General features: G+C 47.3%; 1 protein-coding gene across 3 annotated transcripts in view; it reads right to left on the reverse strand.

Moving 5' to 3' along the window:
• FGFRL1 (fibroblast growth factor receptor like 1) overlaps nt 1-10,294 on the reverse strand; it is a 177,494-nt gene extending 167,200 nt beyond the window's left edge. Inside the window, exons 1-2 of one of the 3 annotated variants that reach the window (XM_064653476.1) lie at nt 9,764-10,294; nt 8,553-8,662 (exon numbers count right to left, since the gene is read on the reverse strand). In XM_064653476.1, coding sequence (XP_064509546.1) covers nt 8,553-8,613 — 61 coding nt within the window. In that variant the 5' untranslated portion in view covers nt 8,614-8,662; nt 9,764-10,294. Of the gene's footprint in view, nt 1-8,552; nt 8,663-8,792; nt 8,927-9,037; nt 9,143-9,763 lie in introns of those variants that run through there. The other 2 variants (XM_064653477.1, XM_064653475.1) reach the window with 2 other exon arrangements.
• Between the last annotated feature and the right edge of the window lie 545 nt (nt 10,295-10,839).

A 10,839-nucleotide genomic window follows, 5' to 3' on the forward strand; every position in this document is an offset into this window, starting at 1 on the left:
CCCATCTCTACCTTATGGTTTCTGCAGCTCCTGAGAAAAATGCTCTGACTAGCCTCTACTACTTCTTTGTGTCTCTTTGTATCCCAGAAGCAATAGCTGTGTGCTGAGAGCAGTGGCAAACACCTTCAGATAGCAAATCCAGCAATTAGATATCGAGTGTCCAAAGCCAGTCTCCCTGCATATGCAAATATCTCCCTAACAGGTTTACAATCCCTGTCAATCAAACAAGGAAGAGTAAACACCTGTCCTGGACATGATTAAGTTGAAAGTTTCACTCTCATTAGCCCTTAACAAAATGAACCCCGGCAATACTGCATTTCTGATTGGTTGGGAATACCAGGAGGAGGAAAGATACTCATCAGCTCCGATCTGTTATTCTAGTTTTATATTAACTATTGCAGATCACGATGAACCCTCCCATGGCGTGGTGCCACACTGTGCAGAACTGAAACTCAGCCTGGTTTTACGAGGCTCCAGTTTCTGCTCTCTGGTAGGATTACATATTTAAATCCTACTCACACCTACTCAGCCACAACCCACTGAACCTAAAGGGACTATCACCTTTGTAATGCAACCCTGAACATTAAAATATGAAATGACTTATCAGAGCACGGAGCCTGATCTACGTATGCTGGAGGAGCTGGCAACTCTTCTCCAGTTTCCCATTTTAAACTGCCCAAAAATATACATTAAGCACTTCCTAATATTACTTGTCTGGATAAAGAGACAGTGTTATTTCCACCAAAATGTAGTGTTAGTCTGCAGAAGAACAGGAAAGATTTTGATTCACCCAGACGGTGAGCAAGGTGGTTCACAGCACCCTCTCTCAGAAGCACATCCACACTCTGAAAGAGTTATAGCCACCAGTTTTACATCGACTGCTCAATGACAACCAACTATTCTTCCTTCCACAGAGAGTCTGCAGTATCCCTGGGGAGATATTCCACAATGTTCAGAGGTTCATCCTGTTATTCATTAACCCTTCCATCCTTGACATGCCGTTCATACACCTGTAACTCGTCTGACATTTGTCATTGCTTAACCAGCAGTTACAGATCTGTTACAGATCTGTGTTAACAGATCTGAGAACAGCCACCTAGAAAAACAGCTTCCTCTATTACTCCAGCTCCCACAAATCTATTAAAGAATGGGAAGGAGGGAAAGAAACCAGGTTACAGTGCTCCAGCATCTGCAGCAGCCTACCTCCAGTACTTTGGCTTGTGCAGCTTTGAGAGGCTGGTGGGGCTGAATAGCTTTCCCTTCTCCTTCCTTTGTGGTTGATTTAGCCTCACCCCATCCACCTCTGTCTAGAAAAAGGAAGATTTAAATCCATACAAAGCAATAATAAAATAGTAGTTAGCACAATGAAAGCGACACTTTTACATTAGAATGTTTTTACTCAGAATCACATGTTGGTCAAAAGCCAATCAAGTCTCACAGCTGTATGTGGGGGCACCTGGGAGGACACAGGAAAAAACAGAACTATAGCACAGATTTCAGAAAGCTGAATCCCAACCTCCTCTTTAGAGCCACACACTCTCCACTCAAGATCCTCTCCCAAGGACCACCAGGCCTCAAAAGCAGCAGTACATTAACTAATCTGGCCTAAATTTACTCTTGAAGGTTGGCTAATGTTTACATTTCCCTCCATGTCCTCCTCCAGCTTTTTCTTTCTGCCCCTGTTCTGGGCAGAACTAGCAAGCCCACAGGTGCCACAAAGATGTTGTGCCATTGCACAAAACTAGTACCTAACTCTTACAGTCATCAATTCATGGGGCGTGTGGAGCAAACTCAGCAAGGAGAATATGAATTTAAAAAAAAAAAACAAAGCCTACTGCACAATTTAAGTCTGCATTTCCATATTTGTCTGCTGTTCCTGTGTTTTTATCTAACATGCACAAATACTGATGGCTCCTAAAACTCCCACCAAATTCAATACCACTTAAGTGGCACCTAAGGTATGACACCTCTTGAATTACTCTCTTGACTGGATACACAAGACTGTGTAAACCTTTCATGAAATAAATTTACCAGACATCAGAAGAAATTTCTTGGGTCCCATCAAGCTAGAAGCCACTCAGAGAGAGGCTGAGAATAGAGGTGTAGCCATCCTGAGAAACATTAACCTGCTCCAAGAAGTCTCTGTTCCCAATTTACATTTTTCTCCTTCCCTTAGTGAAGCTCAAAATTAAGTTTGAACACTTAATGGAAGAAGTAGCCTGGAGTTACTGGCTGAAATTCTTCATGAAAATTGGAGTGGTTGGGATGAAATAAAATGTTAGGTTGTTCACAGCACTGCAGGATGCTGTGTTTCTACTGCGATACAATGGGGAGACTGTGCAATCAGGGCAACCAACCAAACTCCATGCAGCCCATGTTTATTTGACTGGGAAGTGCAGGGAAAAAGAAATAAAAATCAGAGCTGTGAATGGATTCGGTGGCACACATTAACTTATTAAATAACACACAGGCCAGTCTTCAACCCCTCCACACCCAGAACACTGCCCACAGAACAGCACCCTTCCTTTGGGGATAAATCTCTCTGTGGCAGCCCAAAGTGTAAGCAATGAATTTCCAAATTGTTTTCAGCCCCAGCAGTGCACGCTCCACCCACCAGCCAGAGTTCACAGTGGCAGCAGCAACATGCTTCTAGAATTAAAAAAAGTGAGTTCCAAGCTCTCCAGTCAAGCAGGCGGATGGCAGGATCCAAACTGCCACACTTAGCCCACATCTCCTCTGCTGTCATACATGAGGGATCCATATGGAGGTAGATATGATGGATACTCTGGGTAAACTACCCTTCAGGGATGGATCCAAAGCCCATGGGAGTGAGTAGGAGTCGCAGCACCAACACTCACTGCCTCTGAATCAGGTCCTAACATGTTAAAACTGGCATGGGCTGCATCTGCCTATCTCACACGACATCGGGACAGCAGGATCAGATTATTCAAGCTTGCTTTTGGAAATATTTTTGTTTTACCATAGTACCACAGTTGCTATGAATGAGCAGCAAATTCAGTAGGCTTGCATCAGACTGCGGTCTTTGCAACGTCTGCAACCACACTGGCTCCACTCTCAAAAAGTCCCTTATATGACTAAAAATGTTCCACTTCGGTGCAAAAGATTAGAACAGGTCAACACAGCTAAACATGTACAGGGGTGTTATTATTACAGAAAACTCCAAGTCAAGGCTGATTACAGAGAACAAGATAAGGAACAGAAATACAAATTAAATGTTCAAAACAAGATCAGATCCATTTCAGCTTGAGCAGCCCATCAGAAAACACAGGAAGAGTTCAGATGTAAGACAAATTCCTTGAAACAAGACAAAATGAGCAGGCTAATGAAAGAAAGGGGAGAAAAGAACATTTCCACCAACCGCTGTAATGCTGGGTTACATTTGCACAGATCTTTAGCTCAGCATGATTTTACAAGTCACTGCAGACACAAGTAGGAGCTTCATGTCTTACGAAAATCAGCTGCTCTGGTTCTACTCCCACTGAACAAATAAAGCTATGCCTAAAGGTTGTTGGGGTTTTTTGTAATTTAAACTAGGCACAAGAGGACTTCTGTATGATTATTTTCCCTGTTCGGTGGAAATTTTTATCTCTTCCAATAATTAATCCAAAAAGGCACATCCAGACTCCACTGTATTTACACTATTCCATAAGGATTGTTCTGCATCCAGATACACCAGCGTTGCACACAGTGAGACAGACGCTCAAAAAGGAATTATCGGACAGGCCATTGGAAAGGATCAGCTCTATCAGCCAATTCATGTCTAAAGACAAACTTCATCTTCAGTTAATAAATTAGCATCAATGGTCCCAAATCTTGAAAAAGGGGTTCTTACTTGCTAGCAAATGTCATTTCTACTTTTTTTTTTATTTTGAATGACTTTTTTTTTCCTGGAAGAACCACTGTTGTATAATATCTCAAGAACCATATGAAAGCTTCTTCTGTGGCTAAGAGTCAGGCTTTGGAGTCCAGCCTTTGCTGTGTACAAGTTCAACCCAAAAAAGACATGTTTTAATTTGCTGCTTGCGTCTTTTAGTGAAGGTCAAAGAAACATATGGACTCTGGAAAACAGAGTTATAAAAACTTTAAGGAAAATCTAAATGTATTTGAGCAATTTGCTGAGTTTTTTAATATTCCTAATTAAAAACAAATAAAATCAACCCTAATTTTCCAGTATGACGCACACTACATTTTAAGTTTAAACTCAGCCACAATTTAAAGCGGCCAACGGCCTCAGAAGAAGGGAGGAACCAGCATTTAAAAAATAACCAGGATTTTCTTAGATCGTCGTGTTGACTCTAGGTACAAGTCATGCTGGCAGATTATTCATGAGCAAGTTCCCCAAGAGAATGATCCAAAAAATACCCCAAACTTCACCAGAAGATGTGCTGCGTCTTACATAAAATCTGAATTGGGCTGTTAGATCCGAACATGCTTCTCTTTCACAAGTGAGAAATTATCTAATCATTACCTGGTAGCAACCACTCAACAAGAATAAAGGAGTAAAACAGAAGCCAACAACCATCTCCCTCATATTATCATTATTTATCTTTCCTAATTTTACTACCATTCACTCTTATAAACCTCAAAGTTACAGAATGGGAATTCCGTTCATCACAATGAAGAATTCAACTCCCAAGAAATAAAAAACACTTCCAACATCCTACTCGCTTTTCTTCAATACTAAGAGAAACAAAAATGGCACATAAGATTATTTCTGCATGAAACCATCAGATATTGAAGTGGCCCCATCAGCAAATTCCCCGTAAAGCAGGCACCAAGCAGGTTTGCAAGCCAAGGTCGCACAGAGAAGTGCCAGAACAGAAAGCAATTAAGGTCCCGTTCTTCCCCTCCCTACGCAATGCACCGAAAATGAAATCAACATCCAAACTAATTAGTTTCCAGCAGAATATCAGTTTACTCGCTAACAGGAGGGTGGTTAGTGCTCTTACCAAAACCTTCTAAACATACCATACAAAATCTTGTTTAAGCCACGGGACCAAGCCAAACACATCCCAGTGTTACCATATACGGTCACCAACGTGAATATGATGGCAACTTGACAGATTCTGAACAAATATTGCGTTGTCTGTCACTGAGATAACATAAGCAGGAAAATATCAGATTATATTACCTGTGTCCAAAGGGAGGTGTGGAGTGGCAGGAGCTACACTGCTGCAGGACATAGTCTCTAAAGGTTAGTGACCCAAGATGGCATTCGTCCCTGCAGAGGAGGGCTGGGGCTGGACACTGAGGACTTTTATGCCCAGTATGGGGCTGCTTGGAGAGAACAGGAATGGAGTGACATGAGGGACGAGCCACTGGACCTGCGCTGTTATCCTAGGTTCAGGGCTGACATTATCCCATGTGGCTGGAAACCAGGCTGAAGCTGCTGCCTCACACCTTAGCTGTCAGCCGGGAGGCACAATCCCTCTAAAAAACCACAGCACGGGTTTTGTTCTCAGAGAGTGGGTTTTGTGCACACAGACATTCTAGTCTTCATCCACAAGGGAAAGCAAGCTACCAAAATAGCTCCTGAGGAAGACTTTTTGGTACAGGTTCTCTCTAGGAGATCCTTAGCCTGGAATAAGATTGGTCACTGAGGAAGTTATTCCAGATTAAGTTTTCTGAAAGAGTTATTCCAGTGCATTTGCAGGTGTAGACAAGTCCATAATCAGATTCTTTAAGTTTTGACCCCAAAAGTATTGGTTCAAACTTATGCAGTTAGCCCATCCTTCATCCCTCCAAATACAGCCAGTTCTGCACTTGGACCTCTAAAATCAGACCTGTCCTCTGCTTAGCCCGGATACTTCAAAGGTATTGCCGCTTTCTTAAGAGCTTTCTTATCTTGGTTTGCTAAGATATCTCCCTTTTTTGCAGCGTCTTCTACCTCAGTGATGAGACACATTGGGTCACAAGAAGGGACAGAGCCAGTAAGCAGAGATCTGAACCTGGAAGAACGCCTCCTTTTGCTAGTGGAGGTGGAAAAAAATAATTGCCGCATTAGCCCAATCAGTCATCCCTGTGGGGCCCTTTGCCTTAAAAGGCATCACCTAAATAAAGATTTAAAAATAATACAACGTAACATTTAATGCAAGATTGCAGCTGAGTATTCAACTGTCAGGAAATATCAAAGCCAGAGCGCGTGGGCAACTTAACTCTGCCCCCTTGTGCAGATGCACTATGGCACAGCCCTTCCCCGAGCACAGGCACGACATCAGTTGGCTCCAAATTAACATCCTAACTCTAGCATAACCTACTTTTGCCTAATATGAGTAGAAAAGAAGGACCACCACTTTCCCAGAGAGCCTCCTCAGCCGCTTCCTTCACTTGATCACAAGCCAGCGAGCACCTATTTAACTTCCAATGCCTCGGATCAGGAGGTGTTGGCACACTTTGGGCCACACACGTCTAATTTGCAATCAGGATACAGATATTAAATGCCGTTTGGCCAAAACAAAGAGCCCTTCTTCCTCCAGAGAAGAGCCTCATGACCTCAGGCTGAGATTTGGCTGAGGAACTGTCTATAAAACCTGAGTGACTGAAACAGGTAACACTTACGCATCTCCAGTGGCCAAACCCGTTGTATGAGATGTTCAGAAAAAATCTCCAAGCACTTTAACAGTCTGGCATATTTTTCAAAGAATCTGAAATTATCCCAATGTAAATGCCTAATAATTGGAGATATTTGTCAGGACAAAATAATGTTTCAAAGTTCTGGAGAGTGCCTCATCTCCGCTCATATACAAATTTGATCTTCCATCTACATCTTCCGATATCAAAAATGTTCTCAACCCTAAGGACGTCCAAAGCAGGATTTAAATGTCAGGATATTGTCTATATTTTTACAGCAGTAAATCTTGAAATCAGCACATGAATGAATGACATTTTTCATTGGTTTGGCCCTGGTTTTTTAATTCTGTTTCTAGATAATTTTAAACAACCAGAACCATCTCTCCATACACTTATAGGATGGATTTTTCCAGCTCCAAAAAGGGTTCAAATAACCCAATTACCAATATGATCCTATCAAAGTTTTATTAAAAAGACCTTCCCATAGGAAAAATTATGATGGCCTGAAATTACCACAGTTAATTTTCTGTCACTTCTTCACACGACAACAGCCCACAGCACTTCATTTTCCAGGGGCAACAAAAGTATGAGCAAGACAAGTGCAAACCAAATTTAAACAGGGGCACCCAGTAAAGCAGCCGACACTCAGCTCACAACAGAGACAAAAATCTTTTTGTCTTCTCCTGCCCACTTCAGATCTTTTCCGGAACTCCACCAACTTCTCAGGTCCATTGCAATAATATACATCCATGAGGTCATCTCAATTCATACGCTGCTGCCCATCGCCTACAACTTAAACTGAGTCTCCATTGTAAACCTTGCCGGGAACTCAGACTTGCAGAACTGACAGCCTATATACTGTTTTCTTTTTCATCCAGCTTCCAGCCAAATCATTTTATAGTGCTTTTGCCTCCATAAAATATTTGCTTGGGAGCCAATGCCAAGAAGAAAAAAAAAAAAGCACAGTGCACTAACCAAACCTTGGGTTTTCAGAGTAACGTTCCCCCTCTTCTTTCCCACCCTACCCTCAAGGTTTATTTTTGGTGAGTTACAGCCCAAGTGAAGGACAAGTTTAAACCTTTTAATTCACAACTTCATCACGCTGGGTGATTTAAAGGTTTTACAACAGTTCATGAAACTCTGATACTGTTGGGAATTGCAGCTGAAGCAATCTGTATCCTAAAGTCATACCCCCATTTTTCTGGAACAATGCAGCCCCTTACATTGTGACCAGAGGTGGGGAAGCTGAAAGCATGAATTCCCATTCAGGCTTTCCAAGGACAGCACTCACCAAGGTACAGCACAGGCGAGAGTGGAGGAAAAGCCACTGTTCCTTGCACTCTGACCCCAGAGCTTTGCTCAAAGCACCTTCCCATAAAGACACTTCTTTTTTCCTACCCCCATCACTCCCAGGTCAATGTATTTCAATTTGCCTCTGGTAAGGAAACCTGTTTATTGAAATCTGATCAACTGCTGGAGCCTCAGCGTTAAAATACGCTCTCGCTGTTGGGAACTGTCATTTGTCTGTCACCAAGCAAGTTAATGGATGTGTTTGTTTAGTTTGTAAGTGGGAATACATGGGGCAGGGGCTGGAGGGATTACAGGAGGGGAGAGGTATTTCTGATCCACAGAGGAATGCAGATGCTTTTCTTCAAAATTGTCTGTGTACTTTTACACAGGCACAACAAAAGCCCCTGAAAGTTCACCTGCGCCTCAGAGACCTGAGCAAAAGCCGGAGTGACCGCGCTCCATCCAAAAGGATGGCCCCGAAACCACGCAGGTGAGGAGGCACCACCCGTGGGCACGAGCCTGAACCCCTGAGCAGATAAGTAACAAGCCTGTGCCGACAGCAACTCCCCTACAGGGTCCCTCTGAGGGCACCGTTTTCGGAGCAGGAGCCCAGCTGAGCAGAGGGAAGGGTGTGAGTCACGAAGTGTTTGCACCCAGCGCGGTCTCCTTACCTCTCGCCGAGTCCGAAAATGCAATTATCCCTGCGAAAAGGAGCGCGAGCTGCAATTCCATTTTGAAAACCAGATCCCACCGTATCGTACAGGCTACTGTCCTCTCAGACCTGGAGGCAGGGAAAAGGAGAGCAAAATAATTACTGGGGGGGAAACCCCAAACAACCCTCAACTTTGCAGAGTTTCAAATCCTGTTGCGAAGACTTGCGAGCAGAAACAACAAATGAAAGTGCAACGTACTTGTAATTCATTCCTTGGTGCTCAGCGAGTAAAACTTTGCCCTCCTCTCTGCTCTAGCCTGATATAAATCAAGAACCCACTGAGGTCAGTAAGCTCCTCTAAGTTTACAGTTAATGCATAATTCTTTCGTATCCTGTACAGAACCAGTCTGGAAGGCAAACAAAACACTAGCAAGTGGCCATAAAACAAGATTTCGGGTTAACAATTTGTGGAGGAACTTGAGGAAGGGAGAGGAGGAATGTTACCTCTCCCATCAGCAGCCCAGAAAACTTTGTGTTGCTGCTCCAGTGCCCCTCAGCCAGGCTCCGCTATGGGTACGCGCCTTCCTCCACTCCGAGACTTCTCTGCACAGCACTGATTCCTCCTTTCCTCTTCTTCGCCCCCGCCCCCCCCCCAGCCCCACTTGTTTCCGTGGGCTCCAGAGGTGCTTCCCAAAGCAAAACCACGCTTAATTACTCAGATTCTTGAAGATGCCTTCCCTGTGATACGCACACCCGGTGTAGATCAGGTTTACATTAATTACACCCTGTTCTCCTCCTAAAACTCTCACTCTCTAAACACTGTCTGGATTCCTCACCCTTGTTAAACTCCCCGGTTTAAACACCCCGTGCCCCCAGGACACACAACAACCCGCGTACAGCATCCAGCAAAGCAAACACGGCGTCTTCGCCCTTCGCTTCCCCGTTTTTCCGGCGGGGAGCGGGGCACGGGGAGCGGGGCACGGGGGGGCTCCCCCGGGGCAGCCCCGGGGGCGCAGCGCTGTTCAGCCCCGCGGCGGCCGCTAACGGGATATTCGCAGCCGGGAACTGGGGTCGAGAGGGAGGGAGGGACCCACGGGGTGGGGGAGACACCCGGCGCGATGCCACCTGGTGCTGCCCCCCCAGCCCTCGGCGGCTCCCAGCTGTGCGTTAGTGTTTCCCGGGACCCCGCGGGGTGTCCCGGGCGGGGGTGTCGGCGCGGGGGGCACTTACCTCGGGTGCTGCCGGGGCTCTAACACCGCGCTCTGGCGCTGGAGCCCATCCCCGCCGCTCGCCGCCTCATGCCCTCCGCGGCCACGGCGCCCGGCGGGCGCTCCGCCGCCGGCCTCTACCTCATCCCCCCCTCCCCGGGCGGGCGGGGGCTGCCTGGGGCTGCCCTCCCCACGGAGCGGCTCTGCCCCTTCACCGGCTTTCTACCGACACCCCCCCCCCGCCGCCCTTCGCCCCGGGGGCGTTTTTTTCCACTCGAGAGTCACGGAGCGAGGAGCTCGGGGAAAGGGGGAAAATCTTGTAATTTTTTTTTTTCCTGCTTTCCGGGCTGGGCTGAGAGTGTGTGTGTGCGGGGAGGGACAGCGGGGACCTGCCAGAGCCGCCGGGGCTCCCCGCCGCGGGATGCCCGGTGATGCCGTCCTGCGGCTCGCCCAGCCGGAATCCCGTTTAAGGAGCGAGGGGAGGAGGGGTAAGGGGCTGGGGAAGGGGAGGGGAAGGGACTGGGGGGGGGGAGAACCGGGGCGAGAGAAACCGGCGATAAAGCAACTTTCCCTGCAGGGTTTTGTGGCGGTGGGGGCCGAGCCGCCGCGGAGGGCGGCGCGGGGCCGCCCCGCTCCAAACTTCTCACCAATCCCCGGGAGCCCCCGGCAGCCCCCGCCCTCTGCCGGCCCCGCTCCCCTTAACCCTTTGCGGGAGCGGCCGGGGCGGCACCGGCGGCTCCTTGAGCGCCGGGAGTGGGTGAGAGCGTCCCGCAGCCCCCTCTGCAGCGGAGCCCCGCAGCGCTCCGCACCCCACCACCGTCACCCCTGCGGGCTCAGGGAGCCCCTGCGATGCTGTGCCACCCCGCTGCCTCTCTGTGCCCCAGAGCATCCTCCTCCCCGCACACCCTGGAGCCCCCGTGAGCCCAGCGGCGGTGGAGACCTCCAACCCCACCGCACCCCCCCTCCGCACCCCAGAACCCGTCCCTGACAAAGCACCCCTCTCCCCACGGCCAGGAGAGAGCCCCGGCCGTGGGAACCCACCGCGAAGGCAGCGAGGGAGAGTTGGGGGGCGGCTGCGCCGTTTTGATCTCTCGTCTT

The sequence above is a fragment of the Pseudopipra pipra genome, chromosome 4 (assembly GCF_036250125.1).
Source record: "Pseudopipra pipra isolate bDixPip1 chromosome 4, bDixPip1.hap1, whole genome shotgun sequence".
Lineage (NCBI taxonomy): Eukaryota > Metazoa > Chordata > Aves > Passeriformes > Pipridae > Pseudopipra > Pseudopipra pipra.